This window comes from Lagenorhynchus albirostris, chromosome 11 (assembly GCF_949774975.1).
Source record: "Lagenorhynchus albirostris chromosome 11, mLagAlb1.1, whole genome shotgun sequence".
Classification (NCBI taxonomy): Eukaryota; Metazoa; Chordata; class Mammalia; order Artiodactyla; family Delphinidae; genus Lagenorhynchus; species Lagenorhynchus albirostris.
In genome coordinates, this window is record NC_083105.1 from 101,790,748 (window position 1) to 101,808,488 (window position 17,741).

Here is a 17,741-nt window from a genome sequence, read left to right on the forward strand (position 1 = left end):
ACAAAATCAACTTGTGTGTAAATGACCACTTATGCATAGAAGAAAATTCATAAAGTCGATGCACCAAACCACTAATTGTGATTGCCTGTGGAGAAATGAGGTTGGGTATTTTCATTTAACTCTATTAATCTAATATATTGCTTAAAATTTTTATTACAAACAGGTATTGTTTTTGTATTTAAAAATTAAAAATTTGGGCTTCCCTGGTGGCGCAGTGGTTGGGAGTCCGCCTGCTGATGCAGGGGACACGGGTTCGTGCCCCGGTCCAGGAAGATCCCACATGCCTCGGAGTGGCTGGGCCCGTGAGCCATGGCCGCTGAGCCTGCACGTCCGGAGCCTGTGCTCCGCAATGGGAGAGGCCACAACAGTGAGAGGCCCGCATACCGCCAAAAAAAAAAAAAAAAATTAAAAATTTTAAATTAGTTATAGGTATTAAAGAGGCTTGAAAGTCAGCTATGAAGTTCAGATTTTTGTTAGGCTAGAGGGGGCCATTAATTTTATTGCAAAATTTAGTGTTTGGGTACAATTACATGCCATTCATCAAGTTTAGGTGTATTATACCAGAGTGCCTAGCACATGCTTGATTTCCAGATGACATTCCCTTTGCCGTACGTTGAGTTGAGTGACAGTGTCCTTGTTTTCAAAGAAGGAAACCTCATTTTGGCAGTAAAATGAGCAATCTCTAAGGTATCACAGCTAGTAAATGGTAAAGCTGACGTTCAAAATTCAATGCTTTTCTCCCATTTTGTAGCCGTTATCAAAGCTATTCTTTAAGCAAATTAATTACACAGTTGATGAAATATTGATAGATGAAGGGAAAGAGATTAAAGGAAGAGATTGGATTAGTTTAATATAGGACCAAAGTGAGAGCTGCTATCAAGAAATGGGAACAAAGAGGGAGGAATTTGGAGAAGAGAGGGTCTGTTTGGACATGGTGTCTGAAGGTGTTTATAAATACCTGAGCTGCTACTGGGGCAGGGAGCCTATTAGGTGAAGAACCAGTGGTGACTCAAACTTTGAAACATGGGTTAGTTCTTGGTTGTACCATCACAAATAAAGAACACCAGATGAAAAAGAAAGATGTGTAAAAAGGGGAATTGGTGAATTTGGGTTTGTGCATGTCTTGATTACTAAAATTGCCATCTTTTACAGACACTGATAGGCAAACATACTTCCTTAGAAACATGCTGTTAATGACTTGAAATAAAACTGAGTGATGGTTTTCTTCTCAGCAGCAAGGAGTGCAGCAGACAACCCCCTCTCAGCAGACAGCGCAGTATTCACTTCCCCAGATGTCAGCCTCCAGCGAGGCCATGACTGCACAGCCCACAAGTCAGCCTCAACCTCCACAGTCCTTTTCGCATGTGTCAGCAGGAAAACAGGTGAACGCTTAACTTCTAGAAAGGAGTGCCACATGACTTCTACCTTCCCTAATGGTGAAAATTGGTTATTTTCACTGCAGAAATGAAGTGAAAATTGCTTCTTTTGGGTATATGCATTGGTTAATATAAATGTGTATATACAGCAGCAATAATCCAAAAATGTTTAACTTTTAGGTTTATCAGCCTAAAATCAGTTTGACAGGTATAGAACTGATAAAGGTGCTGTAGTAATTGAACCTATGACATTTTCTAGCATTGTCAGTTGTACCTATCATTCTAGGTTTGCAGTTAATGCTGTGTTTTCACGTAGATTTATGCATTGTTTCCTTCCTTCATTGCCTTCTGAAGTCATAAAAAACCCTTATATGGAATGATTTTTTTTTCTAAGTTATCCTTCTAGTCACTTGAAAAGTAACTCTGGGGACTTCCCTGGTGGTCCAGTGGCTAAGACTCCGTGCTCCCAATGCAGGGGGCCCAGGTTCGATCCCTGGTCAGGGAACTAGATCCCGCATGCTGCAACTAAAGATCCTGTGTGTTGCAACTAAGACCCGACACAGCCAAATAAATAATAAATAAATATTAAAAAAAAAAAAAAGAAAGAAAAGTAACCCTGTAGAAGATAAGCTCTTCTGAATGACCTTTTTTCAGCTTTAACATCGGGGCAGCTTGTGCTTGTATTGTTTTTGTCATATTTCATCACATCTGAGATACTGTCCATTGTAAAATGCACCATTATTTTATGTAACACTGAGAACTGACATACCATTAATTGTAAGATATATCTTAATGTCATAAACATTAAAATGACCAGGTGGTGGAAAGGGATGATTGCATCGTACAATCAGTGAAATATAGTAATTAGACCTACTTTTACAGGCCTGTGTTAGACTTAAGAATTGTGGAAGCACTATGGATGAGCTCTAACTCCACTGGGAAGGAAGTCCTTTGAATTTCAGTCATCACTGTAGTATCAGTTGTAGATTTAGTGACAGCAAACATACCAGTGGATTATGGTATGTGAAACATATCTCAGCCAGGCTGTAAAGAAAACAACCTTTCATATGGAAGGGTTCTCTTTGTTGTTGAACGATGAAGCATGAGCAAAATTTCCTGCCACAAAAGATTTGAAACAGCAGCCAGTCTGTCAGCCTCCCTGTCTCCTGTTGTCCTCTCCCTGCTCTTATGTGGCACATTAACTTACACTAATGTATGCAAGGGTTTGGTGTTTGTTTTAATTTTCTTTCCTTTTGGCTAATACATAAGTCTTGCTTTTGGCAGCCTTGCTTTTTTTTTTTTAAAGTCTGTCTGTTTTGTTTTTCTTTACCTTCCCAGCTTCCAGTTTCCCAGCCAGTACCAACTATCCAAGGCGAACCTCAGATCCCAGTTGCGACACAGCCCTCAGTCGTTCCAGTCCATTCTGGTGCTCACTTCCTCCCTGTGGGACAGCCACTCCCGCCTTCCTCACTCCCCCAGTACTCTGTTTCTCAGATCCCCTCAGCTCCTCAGCCAGCTTTCTCCTCGCTTCCTGTCACCATGGCAGCTGGCATTAATCAGCCTCTGCTTACCTTGGCTTCCTCTGCTCCAGCAGCTGCAGTCCCAGGGGGACCCGCTGTGGTCCCTAGTCAGCTTCCCACCCTCCTGCAGCCTGTGACTCAGCTGCCAAGTCAGGCTCACCCGCAGCTCCTGCAGCCAGCAGTTCAGTCCATGGGGATAGCCGCTAACCTCGGGCAGACTGCTGAGGCTCCACTCCCCTCTGGAGATGTTCTCTACCAGGTACCGTGTTGGCTGGTGAGAAGGAGGGCACCAGAGGGTTTGGTTCTAATGATAGAACATCAAGGACTTAAAAACCTAATAACTGAATATCAGAATAACTAACAATAACAAAAGTTGCTGATCTCAACCAGAGATGCTAAAATAGTAAATTCTGAGAAAGGACAGGGCGATGATGTCTGATGACTCATTTCCATTTTTCCCAAGACATCTCTTGGGAGAAAAATGGTTCTCTCAATATTCAGTGTAAGCTGATTGAAAGCTAGATATGGCTAATAATAGAATATATCAGGCTTTTTTTTATGGGAAGAGTAAATATGGGTAGCCGACATGGTATCAGTAAAAAGTTTCAGGGTTTAGATTTAGAATATTAGCAAGTCATTATATGACTGGAATGACTGATACCTTGAAGAGTTTTTGCATTCTCCTGTTTGATTGGGTAGAAAGTAGGTATTTTCTAGAAGGAATTATGTCTATTCCTCCTATTTAAATAGTCTCCAGGAGGGAAAAAAATAGCAACTTAAAAGTATAGTTGTGTACAGTCCTGTCCCCTAAATTGAAATCAGTTAACCATTTCATTTCAAGAATCTTCTTTAAATTATTAGAAAAAGATCAGGCTACTTTTCTTCACTATGTTCCCTTTTTTTTTTTTCTTTTTTTTTTCTTGCTTGTCTTGCTGTTTTACTCATTTGATGACCCAACCTGCACTAATTCCCCTTCCTCGTTTCTGTCACAGGGCTTCCCACCTCGACTGCCAGCACAGTACCCAGGAGACTCAAATCTTGCTCCCTCTTCCAGCGTGGCTTCTGTGTGCATTCCTTCTACAGTCCTGTCCCCTCCCATGCCGGCAGAAGCACTGGCTGCACCAGGTTACTTTCCTACAGTGGTGCAGCCTTATGTGGAATCAAGCCTTTTGGTTCCTGTGGGCAGTATAGGAGGACAGGTTCAAGTGTCCCAGCCAGCAGTGAGTTTAGCACAAGCCCCCACTACATCCTCCCAGCAAGCAGCTCTGGAGGTAAATGGAATTCCTGCATGTTTATGTCTAAACTATATGTATAATGGGATAAAAATGACAAAGGAGAAATACAGTTTTCCCTGGTTTAGAATGCACTTGGAAACTATTGCGAACTAACTTCTGAATGACTTCTTCTTGCAGCCAAGTGAAATGCCAGTGTGGGGCCTTGTTGCCACTGGCTGTTCTGTTGGGAAGTGAGTGTGCCTTGGAGGAGATAACGCTGCTAGCACTTCACTTCTTTAGCTAGCCCTTCAGCCATTGTTCTTATCCTTTCACAAACTCCTGCCATTGGCAAGTCACCAGAATACCTTACCCTGCTGTGCTCCCGGTGATCATTTTTGCCCCTCTTGGAGAAAGCTCTGAGCTGTCTTTGCACTTTGCTCTGCCTGCCCTGTTGCACATTCTGGTGAGATGCTGGCTGCACGGCAGGTTGTAGTTTCTCACTAACTAGCAGCTGTTTTGGCTGATGACACACTGTGCAGTCTGTACCAGAGACTAGCTTTAGAAATTTCCTTTGCAATTTTAAGATGACTGTCTGCAGATGCTGAATATTAAGAATTATTAGTAAATGTAGTGCTTCTAGGACTTAGGGGAGGGATAAGGAAAGGAAGAGTAGCGTATTGGGGATGGTCGACAATAAATAAAGTATATTACTGCCAAGGTGTGAATTATCCTTTCTGTTTACAGAGCACTCAGGGCGTCTCTCAGGTGGCTCCTCCAGAGCCCGTTCCAGTGGCTCAGCCACAGCCTGCCCAGCCTGCTACGCTGGTCTCTTCTGTAGACAGGTATGTGACAGTACAGTTCTCCTTTCTTGACTGGTGGATAGGATGGTAGGAAACTTTAAAATGTCTCACCTTTAAATCTCATCGTAAACTGAACTTTTTTTTTCCGAAGTGCACATTCAGATGTTGCTTCAGGTATGAGTGACGGCAATGAGAATGTCCCATCATCCAGTGGAAGGCATGAAGGGAGAACTACCAAACGGCATTATCGCAAATCTGTAAGAAGTCGCTCTCGTCATGAAAAGACTTCACGCCCAAAATTGAGAATTTTGAATGTAAGTATTGCTGACTTCTGGGTTTCATATAGTTAGTTCATACCATTTAAATATTTCTAAGGCTTGGGTGTATTGATGAAAGTTTAGGATCTTGTATCACCCAAATGATACTGTTAAATTCCATATTTCTAAAAAAAAAAAATACAGAGAGTTTTTATTTGTAAAACAAAGATCTTACATTCTTACCAGACCCTTCAGTGGAAGATGTGTAAGTAGCTGAAAGGCTGATATTTTCTTAAGGTTTTCTTGCTCCTAGTTTAAGAGGCAAAGTAGCAGTGCTTCAAGGAATAGTGGTAACATTCGGCTTAAGTTCAAGTGATAACCTATGTTACTTTGTCACATTCAGTAACAGATCTGAGCATGGTTCTTCTGAGATATGAAGTACCTTTTCTTTTTTCTTTTCAGGTTTCAAATAAAGGAGACCGGGTAGTAGAATGTCAATTAGAGACTCACAATCGGAAAATGGTTACATTCAAATTTGATTTAGATGGTGACAACCCTGAGGAGATAGCAACAATTATGGTATGTCTGTTTTTGGAGTTCCGAATTTTTCCTTCATACTTTATCTTCATATCCACTGCCCTAGGCAAATATGCAATATTTTGTAAACTATTTTGACAGTTAAATATTTATTTCAGTGTGACTATAACTAGCACACCAAACCTGTGATTTAGAGGTGCTTTTGTGTAGGGCATGTCTAACTAGGTATTGAAGAACTAACTTACATATTAACTAAATAATAATACAGGTGGTGTGCAGATAGGACAGAAGTCATGGAAGTGGTGATTGAATGACCTAAAGCTTGGGGAACACTGCTAATTAAGCTGATGTCACATTTCTTTGACAGGTGAACAATGACTTTATTCTGGCAATGGAGAGAGAGGCATTTGTGGAACAAGTGCGGGATATTATTGAAAAAGCTGATGAAATGCTCAGTGAGGACGTCAGTGTGGAGCCAGAGGGTGACCAGGGATTGGAGAGTCTCCAGGGAAAGGATGACTATGGCTTTGCAGGCTCTCAAGTAGGTTCACCGTTCCTGTAGTGAAGCTTTGTTTATGTTAAATATTTGCTAAATTTGCCTTGCACGATGTCCAGCGGTACCACATTACACCTGTAACTGAGATTATCAACATTTATGTTCTTTTTGCATGTGGCGATTTGCTTAGTGCCTGCTCATTAAGATTGAGTGAGAGAATGAATTTAATCACTTTTGTTTGTTGTAGAAATTGGAAGAGTTCAAACAACCAATTCCTGCATCTTCCATGCCACAGCAAATAGGTGATTTTTTCTTTCCATTGTTTGTTCTTACCTTTGACCTAAGAAGTTATGTGCTAATAATGGAATCTTGAAGCTTTGTGTGAGTGACAATGTATATAATAATAATGCAATTAAATGGTTTGTTTCTTTTTAAGCAGGCCTTCCTACCAGTTCTTTAACTCAAGTTGTTCATTCTGCCGGAAGACGGTTTATAGTAAGTCCTGTGCCAGAAAGTCGATTACGAGAATCAAAAATTTTCAGTGAAGTATCAGATACAGGTAAGGAATTGCTTCTACCACATACATAAATAAATCCTGTGTCTCTCCTTTATTGGAAGCTTGGTCATCAAGCAGTAGTTCAAATGATGACATAGACAATAAAGAATAGTAGAAAATTGAGACTGACCAACAGATAAACATTTGGAGACAGGGAAATAGGTGATGAATAGAGAGGATTTGAGCAAAAGGGCACAGAAGGGTGGCCATACTAGTTACAGCCCGTGTGACTGATACTGTGTAGATTCAGCACTGTGTGTTTGTATCTCCATTTAGCGCTGCTGTATATCGTTTGAGGTTACTCCGTGTTTTTTCAGAAATAGATATTCATACAAGATCATTTCTTTTGCTGGAACTGCTATATCACTTAGCCGTTTTAGAGCCTATCATGTCCTTGGGGGAGGTTTTTTACCTTGTTGGTATGTGGCATTGTTGGGAATCCCAAAAGTAGATTGTTCAGACAGTCTTTTGAACCCACCTTTTTAAAAAGAACTGATTCTGAGTTTTTATTTTCCTTTGCAGTTGCTGCTTCTACATCTGCTGGTGCTGGAATGAGCTTGTCTCACTCTGCTTCATCCCTTAGTCTACAGCAGGCCTTTTCTGAACTTAGACATACGCAAATGGCAGAAGGGCCGAGCACAGCACCTGCCAACTTCCGTCCGATGGGGCCAGCGTTCCCAGCAGTGCCCCCTTCCGTGATCAGCCCTGCTGGAGCTCCAGCCACAGCGGCAGCCGTACCCTCAGCGTCAGCCCCTGCCACGGGCTGCCCTCTTAGTGACGCTTCCGCATCAGCCGTTCAGTCTGAGGTTGCAGTGCCCACTGAAAAGGGGATTGCTGGAGTTGCCACCTGCACAGGTGTTATACCCTCCAGTGGTCTCCCTGTACCATCTGCATCTGAATCCCCGATACTTTCCAGTGTGGTGTCAAGCATCACAGTGCCTGCAGTCATCTCAGTATCAGCGACATCCCAGTCAGTTCAGGCTCCCACACCTGGGAGCGTTGTTTCCGGTACAGGCACATTCCCCTCTGTACCAGTCTCAGTGACGGCAGCCTCTGCAGTGAGCAGTGCTGCTGCCCCAGGCGCTAAGCCTTCACCTGTATCGTCGCAGCAGGTGGCAGGCAGCATGGCTGGGACAGCCACGCTAACATCCGTGTCGGCAACCGCTCCAGTCCCGAGTCTAGCTGCACAGCCGTCCCTTCCACCCAGCAGCAGCACCTCTGCTCTTACTCGAGCTGAGACTGTAGTGGTTAGTGCGCACGCACTGGATAAGATATCTCATAGCAGCATGACCGGATTGGCTTTGTCCCTCCCCGCGTCATCTTCCTCTCCCTCCTCCCTGGGGGCAGGGGTATCTAGTGCTGTTTCTCAGCCTGGTGTGGCTCATCCTTTGGTCATCCCATCAGCTGTGGCTTCTACTCCTGCCCTTTCCCAGGCAGGACCTACTTCCACACCTTTACTACCCCAAGCTAGTATCCCACCTTTGGTACAACCTGTTGCCAATGTGCCTGCCGTACAGCAGACACTAATTCATAGTCAACCTCAACCAGCTTTGCTTCCCAACCAGCCCCATACTCACTGTCCTGAAATAGATGCTGATACCCAACCCAAAGCTCCTGGGATTGATGACATAAAGACTTTAGAGGAAAAACTGCGGTCTCTCTTTAGTGAGCACAGCTCATCTGGAGCTCAGCATGCTTCTGTCTCGCTGGACACGTCACTCGTCATGGAGACCACTGTCACACCAGGCCTCCCAACCACTGCCGTTGCACCAAGCAAACTCATGACTTCCACTACGAGTACTTGCTTACCACCAACCAGTTTGCCCTTAGGAACAACTGGTTCGTCAGTTATACCAGCGGTCACTCCTGGGCAAGTTTCCACCCCAGTCAGCGCTGTACCAGGAGTGAAACCTGGAACTGCTGCACCAAAGCCACCTTTAACTAAGCCTCCAGTAAGCTTCTTGTTTTGAAATAGTTTGAAAAATAAGATCACTCTTCTCCCCCTCCCCCAAAAGTACACTTTTAACAATACAGCCTTGCAGTATAGTTATAAAGATGCCTAGCTTGTGGTAGGCACTCAGTATTTATTAAATAAATTGATTGAAGGTGATTTTAGGATGTATGTACGTGAGCATGAGGTTTTTTTTTTTTTTTATGAAATATGGCAGGATTGGGGGTTAATTATGTTGTAAGATTTTCTAAGAGTGTATATAACAGTTAGGTAAAATACAAGCATTATTTCTGAATTGGTACAGACTGAAGAAATCCGTTTCCCAAAAGGGAGCTGAGTGTTTCTGCTGGCGATTGTACATAGTAACAGCAGTTCACAGTTTTTGTTTCCATGAGAATGAAGCAAATTTTCTGCCTTGCTCAGATTCCATAGATGTACAATTTGAGGTTTATAAAAAGTTGGAAGTTGGTGATGACTTCGATGTGGTGGAGGAGAAATTAATCTAATGCTAGGGATAAAATAACTAGAAAGTGTTTTTTGGTTCTGCTATGGTGGCTTCCTCTCATTCTGCCATATTCAGTCTCTCATCTCCAAATAACAAGGCTGTGTTTCTCCTACTGTATTGTATGCTTTGCCCATCTTTCTGCATTGCCATTGATGTGAGATTCTTTTTACAGCAGAGTAATATAGAGGCTTCACTCAGACAAAATACAGATTACTTGATAGTATTAGATTTCTGATGCCTTTGGTTATCAGACCTGCCCCATGGTTATTTCTGAACTGTTTTGTTTTCCCAGGAAAGCCTGATAATACTGTACCAAATAAGAGGCTCAGGAGTATCTGGACTGTGCCTCTTGTGTCTAAACAGCCTTTGTTCTCTCTGCTTTCACTAGGGGATCGCCTTCTACTAAACTTTTCTGTTCGTTTTATTGGTATGTCATAGTAACCCCTGTAATAGTATCATGATTATAATGTCCTTTTTTTAAGGTAGATACCAGAGTGTAACCCAGGTGAGAAGCTTGCCTTAACTAGATACATTTTATTCTTATGCTTCTGCATTTGAATTAGTTGGTTTGCTCTCCAGTGTGCAGTCTTTACTCTTAGTGTCTCATGGACTTGAATTTCCCTTCGTGTCTGTAGGTGTTGCCAGTGGGCACTGAACTTCCAGCTGGTACTCCACCCAGCGAGCAGCTGCCACCTTTTCCAGGACCTTCACTAACGCAGGTGCCCCAAGACTTGGCAGATTTCTTTTTGTTCCTCTGCTTTCTTTCACAAGCTCATTTAAATTCTCCATTGCACGATCTTGCCTTCTGGCTCCTATTTGATTTTGACTTAGTAAAAACTTTCTTTTAAAACACCATAGCTGATGATACAGGCCCTACTTAAAGTAAGAAGCAAATCATCTAAAAATCATTTGATATTAATATTTTTTCATATCTTACGAAAAAAGAAGATAGCAAATGTGACAGTTTGCCAAAAGAAATATAATTCCTCTGTCATTCATACCTTTGTAGAGCAGTGAAAGATTAGACCATTGTGGAAGTAAAAAATTATATGTCATCAAAATTAACTGAAAGTTCCTGAGGAAAGGCTACCACCCTGATAACTGGTAACGCCCTTTTTCTCCGAGTTCAGTACAACCTGTTTTCTCTTGAATGTTTGACATTTTTTTTCAGTGACCACCTAATGAAGTAATTGGGTGTAAGGGTCATGTTTATAAAAAACAGGTATTATATCTTAAAGTACAAAAACCACACAGCTCAGCTAACGTGAGACTGCTCCGAGAAGAACTGAGACCGGTGACGTGAATGTGAGATTCCCATCTCACACTCAGTTCTGCTCACTACGGGTCAGAATTGCCTGCACTATTTAAATTATTATTTCCCTTTCCCACCCTACCCCCGACCCTACACATTAGTTGAATTCCCATAAATAAAGTACTTGGTATGATCCCATTGTAACTATGAAAAAACTTCTGACATGGGGCAGGCTAGTAAACATTGAAAATAAGTTAGGAATTTATTTTAGAATAAGATATAAGAAAAACATGGTAAATTGCTAACTTGAAGTCTGAATTTATCCTACTTCTTTAATCCCAGATGTACAGTAAAACGTAATTTAAGGAACTTGCCATAATAAAGTAATAACTCCAATAGAGAACCCATTCCATCGGCTGCTAAATTTTGAAAAAAAAATGCATTGTGAAAGTCTTGAACCTATTTTCTCATTAAAAACATGTATTCCAGTTCCTAAGAGGGCCCAAAATGTGATGAGAAACTGCAAATTAGATACGTAGTGGGTGAGGGTAAGTGGATGCTGCTGCACATAGAGGGAGAAGCACGGATGAAGGCTGGAGAGGCAGAGGTAGATAGAAGCCAAGATAGTGACAGAGTATGGTGATGCCATCTTTTATTCATAAGGACAGGCTCTCAGAAAGATGTGCCCAACTGAAAAAGAAAATAGGGAACAATACAGTTAATCTACCAATCAATCTTGATACATTTTTCAGAATATATTTTTAAGGAGAGGACAGATAGTTAACTTTTCTATCTCTAAGTAACATCAAACATAGAAGGTAAGAAAGAAGACTTCAAAACTGTAAAAACATAAATGTAACTGAATTTTTCTGTGGCTTGAGAACTTGACAGTAAAATTTTGAGAGCTTGGTAATTCATTCAAGCAGTTACAACTAAGTTGAACTTAGGATATTTTTGAGTTTAATGTTGAGTGAGCAGACGCGTGTTATGTTGTGTGGCCCCGAAGCAGGAAGCAGTGTGTCCTGTGTAAGCTGGCTCTGGCTGTGCCCGAGGCTGTGCTCACTGTGTTGTGTCCTTCAGCCCCAGCAGCCCCTGGGAGATCTGGATGCTCAGCTGAGAAGAACGCTCAGTCCAGAGACCGTTGTGCTGACGTCTGCAGTTGGTGTGAGTTCTGATAAAATCTCCCCACAACCCTAATATATTATATTTCTGGAATATAAGCTGTAACCTAGACCATTATTAATACCTTTAACACCTAATCAGAGTCTTTGCTTGTTCCAGTCGACAGAAATGAGACGATGAATGAAAGAGTACCACTGACCCAGTAGTGTAACTATGGAAAAAATTTGATTTGGGAGACACTTTTCTTGTCTTACCTGTGGTTACAATCATACCACCGATCAGTTCTATGGACTTTGTGTTTATGCTTTGGAGGAGGCTATACTTTAAGTTCGAAGTCTTAACTTCTTCCTTTTAGGCTTGTGACACAATAATGTTCTGATTAAAACTACTTTTTCTATGAATATCCAAGTTATACTTTTGAGCATTCCATGAGAAAAATTAAAAAAGCAGTTTGGAGAGGTTAAGACTCAAAATTTCTTTTAAAAATCTATAAAATGCCTGTCTTTCTTTACCTCAGACTTATTTTTAGGTTATAAAGTCACTCTTTTTAAGTCACTGATGCTAAAGATGTTGTGTATCTGTGTGTGTTTGCAGCCCGTGTCCGTGGTGGCTCCAACAGCAGTTGTGGAAGCAGGAGCCCAGCTTCAGAAGGATGGTGAGAAGCATCCTTCTTCCTCTGTATTCCCACTTCCAGACCTTCCTGTAATTGATGGTAGAGGTTACTATGTCAAAGACACATTCTCGAGAGTTCGTAGGTGTACTTGAGACCGTGTTGAACAACATTTTTATGTATTTCATGATTGAGGAGCATTGATACTAATATTGAGAGCATGTAATATCAGCAAAGTTGTGAATTTTTTACTTTTTTTTTGAGGGGTAGCATGCCAGGGAGTAATGATAGTTTCTTAGCGTAAGACCCTTTTATTATTAGCTCAGCCAAATCCTTGGTAAGAGATACAAGGAAATTCAAGCATATTTATAAAAGTTAATTCATTGGCCACCTCTTGGCTTTTGAGATGTATAGAAGTATAGATAAGTTTGAACAGCATGGATGGTAGAAATACAGATGCAAGATTTCACATCATCAGTTTAAACATTATTTTTTTTTTTTTGGCTGTGTTGTGTCTTCATTGCTGTGTGTGGGCTTTCTAGTTGCGGTGAGCAGGGGCTACTCTTTGTTGTGGTGCGCGGGCTTCTCATTGCGGTGGCTTCTCTTGTTGCAGAGCATGGGCTCTAGGCATGTGGGCTTCAGTAGTTGTGGCACACAGGCTCAGTAGTTGTGGCTCATGGGCTGTAGAGCACAGGCTTCAGTAGTTATGGCGCATGGGCTTGGTTGCTCCGCGGCATGTGGGATCTTCACAGACCAGGGCTCGAACCCGTGTCCCCTGCATTGGCAGGCGGATTCTTAACCACTGTGCCACCAGGGAAGCCCCCAAACATTTTAATCTGTTTCTGGAGTCTCTAGAATTGGTCTGTCCATAAATATCTCTTTTTTAAAAAGGCACATTTCCAACTTAATTTTGTAAAAATTGTCCATACCAACAACTTAAATGTTTTCTTAGAACTTTTATCACCATGTGCTTAGTCATAAGTTCATTATCAACTACTAGCGCTATAAAGTTTTGTTGTAAATCTCTTTTCACCATCAGTCCCACAGAACCTGGGAAATGTAACACTTATTTTTTGTTGCCTTTTCCTTCAGAATCATTTATAATCAAAAGTGAAATAATTGAGATATGCTTAATGTAATTTTATATAGCTCATGCTTAATAATATTTTTCCCTTTTTATTATATCCATTCTCCTCAACACCACCTGACATAAATGTAATTCCCTGAGCAACTATTAATAAGATTACCTGAATGTTCTTCTTCCTGTCTTCCTTAAGTGCTAAATTTCACTTAAAACCTTTCTAAAGTAAATTATTTTCAAGGCAGTCACAATCTGAATTGGCTCTCATTTTAAAAGAAGTGACTTGAAAGTCAGTGGAACAGATTAGAAAGTCTAGAAATGGACAAACTAAAATGTAATGTAGAAAATGAAAAAGGTGACCTTTCAAATCAGTGAGAAAAGGGGATATTTCAGTAAATGGTTTGGGACAACTGGACAGCCATTTGGAAAAAAGTAAAGATAGATCACTAGCCTAGGCCAAAGTAAATTCAAAATGGAACAAAGATGGAAAATGAGCTCATAAAATAGGACTGTACAAAAACAAAAGGAATCTTTTTTTTTTTTCCAATTGTCTAGAGCAGGGTTGACAAACTTGTTCTGTAAAAGGCCAGGAAGGGAATATTTTAGGTTTTGCTGGTCATACAGTCTCTGTCATAGCTACTCAAGTATCCAACATATTGTAGCCTAAAAGGAGTAATAGATAATAAATAAAGGAAGGAGTTTAACTGTGTTCCAATAAAATTTATTTATAAAAACAAGCAGTGGGCTAAATTAGGTCCACAGATCATAGTTTGCTGCTCCCTGATATAGAGAAAGATGTTATTATTACATTTAATCCCCAACCCAGAAGCATTAATAGATTTTAAATTTCTGCATGGGGAGAAAAAGTACTGTTATGTCCAAAGATAAATGGAAAACTGGGAAATGTGTGTGGTGTATATTCGTATCACAAAAAGGACTAGTTTTGTTAATACAAAGAATTTCTGTAAATTTGGCATGGACCAAGAAATAATCAAAAGATACAGAAAAAAAAGAAACTTAGACATGAAGATACTTAACTTCCTTCATGAAACAGAAATGCAGAATAAAACTACAAGTGATTGTATTTCTCACCTGTCCTTGGTAAATTCAGAAGTTTAAAAGCCACTGGTGACTTGGTACAGCCTTTTTGGAGATCAGTTTATGTCTGTCAGTGTTTTAAATGACAGCGATTCAGTATTGGGTTGGCCAAAAAGTTTGTTTGGGTTCCTAAATGAACTTTTTGGCCAACCCAATACTTCTATTTTTAGGTATTTATTTCACAGATCTATAAGAATATACATATTAGAGCACTTTTATAGTAACAAGAAGTTCGGAATAAGTTAAATTTCCATGAGTAGAAGCCTGGATAAAATATGGTACATTTTTTAATTTTTCATATGTATATACATACACTACAACACTATGCAGCCATTAAAAAGAATGAGACTGATATGGAAAGATCTCTTAAGTTACATCATTAAATGAAAATATCAAAATCAATATTCTACTAGTTGTATAAAATAAAGAAAATGCTGATATATATTATCTCTAGAAAGAAACTCAGACAAGTGATTGTCCCTAAAGAGGAGGACCTCGGTGGCTTTAAAGTGGCTCAAAACTACTTACCAGTGATTCTGCCACTTACACTGTCTTGCTCCAGGATTTTGCTTAAGTGTTGCCTAAACCAGTTTGTCATAGCTGGTTTTCATTAAAAAATGGGTCTTTAGTATCCTAGGTAAAAATCTTACTGTTTGCTTCATTTATTTCTGCCTTTGAATCATAGGATGAAATTGTAGTGTCATTTCCTGTTAGCCTTAGTTTATTTTGTTGTTTTTTGTCTTTTTTTTTTGTGGTACGCGAGCCTCTCACTGTTGTGGCCTCTCCCGTTGCGGAGCACAGGCTCCGGATGTGCAGGCTCAGCGGCCATGGCTCACGGGCCCAGCCGCTCCGCGGCATGTGGGATCTTCCCGGACCAGGGCACGCACCCGTGTCCCCCACATTGGCAGGCGGACTCTCAACCACTGCGCCACCAGGGAAGCCCAGCCTTAGTTTTTATAGTATCTCTTCATGTTTGAGTTAAGCCGTGAAGCCGCCTTGCTGCTGTGTGACTTTTATTCCTCCAAACAGTGCCATGTCCTCTGTGCGAGTGTACAAGGGAAGGTAGAGGGTTTCACAGCGATACAGTCTTTCACACTCAAGGTGTCTAGTAGGAAAGCAAACAGTAACTGTTTCCCCTTGTTGGACAGGGTCAGGGAAAGGGGGGTAAGGAAATCTCCCTTACCTGTAACAACTTTCTTCTTCTGATATGTAGTCTCATTTTGCTGTGTTTCTGGCTGAAGCAAAAAGAAGCCAACTAAAAAAAGATGCTGATTTAAGTTCTTTTCCTCCTCCATGTACTTGTTTCAGTGTCTCAAGTCACAGAAGGTCCTATCCTAGCACCCACTTCAGGGACTGGTGTTTTTAAGATGGGGCGATTTCAGGTAAGACAGTCACTGCTGGGGGATTGTGTATATAATAAAAAAGGGATTCCCAGTTTGGGGGGAGTGTGTATATAATAAAATTATTATCTACCTTTTAGGACCGAATTGCCATCAATGATATATTTCTTTTATATAAAGCAGTTTTTAGCTCTTTATCATTTTCCTCTCTTAAAAATAATACATGCTAATTAAAGAAAATAAAGAATATTTAGAACAGTAGAGAAAACAGTAGATAGTCACACTGTCTGCCCATCCTTCCACCCCACCCCCCTGGGATTACTTTTTGGGGTGTGTTTCTTTCTATTCCTTTTGCTCTGTACATGTGTATATCTAAAATTGGCCCTGCTTCTCCTCTGAATGATATTGATACTTTGTAGCTTTTTCCCATCTAGTAGTAGGTATATCTAACCATTTTCCTATTGTCAGTCATTAGGTGGTTTCTGATTTTTCCAACACAGTAAGTAAAGTAACAGTGAACGTCTTTGTATATAAAAACATTTTCCATGTTTAGGATAATTTTCTTAGGATTAATTTCCAAAGTGAAAATACTGAGTCATCATCAAATAATACCATCTAATTGTATTTTCCCAGTTGGGAAACAAGTGAACATTTTCTGGCTTAGTACATAGGGCTATACAAGCTTTGAAAATCTTTTTTTTTCTTTTTCTGTTTTCACACCTGCTTTCTTATTATTCTCATGATAGCAATTGAAGTTGGGGATATTAGGTCATGTTTTTCTCATTTGTAAACTGAGTTTCTCAGAGTTTGTCACCGCCCTGAGTTTGTATTTATAATACATTGTCGAACTAGGACAACGATCTATATCCTTCTTTTAGCACCAGCTAGTTGTGCTGATTCTTGAAGCTTAGCTGGCATTTAACATTTATTGGATTTAATCTTTGTAGTTTTTCTTGTTCACAAGCAACCTTCAATATTCCATGACCTGTTGTTATTTATATTTTCATTAAGATGTAATCTGAGTCCTGTGCACAACATGAGATATGAAAGTAAATAATTTACTTACTTAGCTTAGCCAGCCACTCAGAATCTACATCTCATCTGTACATCTCAGTATAGATATGTCATGCTCTACAGTGAATGGTATTCAGTTTATTTTCACAGTCAGAGATGGAGGGGCTATGCAAACAATCAGCCTACTCAGACTGGGAAATAAAGTGATTCACTTTTGGTCTCTTTCCATCAGGTTTCAGTTGCAATGGATGATCCCCAGAAAGAGGGTAAAAATAAGTCAGAAGATGTAAAGTCTGTTCATTTTGAATCCAGTACTTCAGAGTCCTCAGTGCTGTCAAGCAGTAGTCCAGAGAGTACCCTGGTGAGGCCAGAGCCCAATGGGATAGCCGTCCGTGGCGTCTCTTCAGATATGCCAGATAGTAGCGCCCGTAAAACTCCTGAAACTGGGCAGCCAACCAAGGTTGGACGTTTTCAGGTGACAACTACAGCAAGCAAAGTCGGTCGTTTCTCTGTTTCAAGAACCGAAGACGAGATTACTGAGGCAAAGAAGGAGGGACCAGTGGTATCTCCTCCTTTTCTGGATTTGGGACATGACGTTCTTCCTGCTGTGATACCAAAGAAAGAGAAGCCCGAACTGTCAGAGGCTTCACATCTGAACGGGCCGTCCTCTGACCTGGAGGCTGCCTTCCTCGCTCGGGATGTGGACGATGGCTCAGGGAGTCCGCACTCCCCGCAGCTGAGCTCAAAGAGCCTCCCTGTCCAGGGCCTGAGTCATTCCTTCAACTCCTCTTACATGAGCAGCGACAATGAATCAGATATTGAAGATGAGGACTTGAAGTTAGAGCTGCGGCGGCTACGAGAAAAGTACGTGCGTTTCTCCTGTGAAAGGGTACCAGCAGAGCCGTATGAAGAGCTGGCTCCCAGAGCTAGAGGGTGGGGTGTACAAGAGCTGGCTGTCTGAAGGTAGTTCTTACAGAACTGCTTCAGCACCTTGGCATTACTCGTAGCATGT

The 17,741-nt window shown here is 41.0% G+C and overlaps 1 protein-coding gene across 28 annotated transcripts in view; it reads left to right on the forward strand.

Moving 5' to 3' along the window:
- The window catches only part of WNK1 (WNK lysine deficient protein kinase 1), a 135,895-nt gene that overhangs the window by 106,123 nt on the left and 12,031 nt on the right, over window positions 1-17,741 (forward strand). For 7 of the 28 annotated variants that reach the window (XM_060164374.1, XM_060164378.1, XM_060164377.1 and 4 more), the window contains 15 exons: window positions 1,233-1,382; window positions 2,715-3,155; window positions 3,889-4,167; window positions 4,855-4,952; window positions 5,062-5,224; window positions 5,630-5,746; window positions 6,072-6,245; window positions 6,448-6,502; window positions 6,637-6,759; window positions 7,279-8,708; window positions 9,848-9,931; window positions 11,545-11,628; window positions 12,181-12,241; window positions 15,684-15,757; window positions 16,962-17,593. In XM_060164374.1, coding sequence (XP_060020357.1) covers window positions 1,233-1,382; window positions 2,715-3,155; window positions 3,889-4,167; window positions 4,855-4,952; window positions 5,062-5,224; window positions 5,630-5,746; window positions 6,072-6,245; window positions 6,448-6,502; window positions 6,637-6,759; window positions 7,279-8,708; window positions 9,848-9,931; window positions 11,545-11,628; window positions 12,181-12,241; window positions 15,684-15,757; window positions 16,962-17,593 — 3,965 coding nt within the window. The remainder of the gene's footprint in view (window positions 1-1,232; window positions 1,383-2,714; window positions 3,156-3,888; window positions 4,168-4,854; window positions 4,953-5,061; window positions 5,225-5,629; window positions 5,747-6,071; window positions 6,246-6,447; window positions 6,503-6,636; window positions 6,760-7,278; window positions 8,709-9,847; window positions 9,932-11,544; window positions 11,629-12,180; window positions 12,242-15,683; window positions 15,758-16,961; window positions 17,594-17,741) is intronic. The other 21 variants (XM_060164375.1, XM_060164397.1, XM_060164383.1 and 18 more) reach the window with 8 other exon arrangements.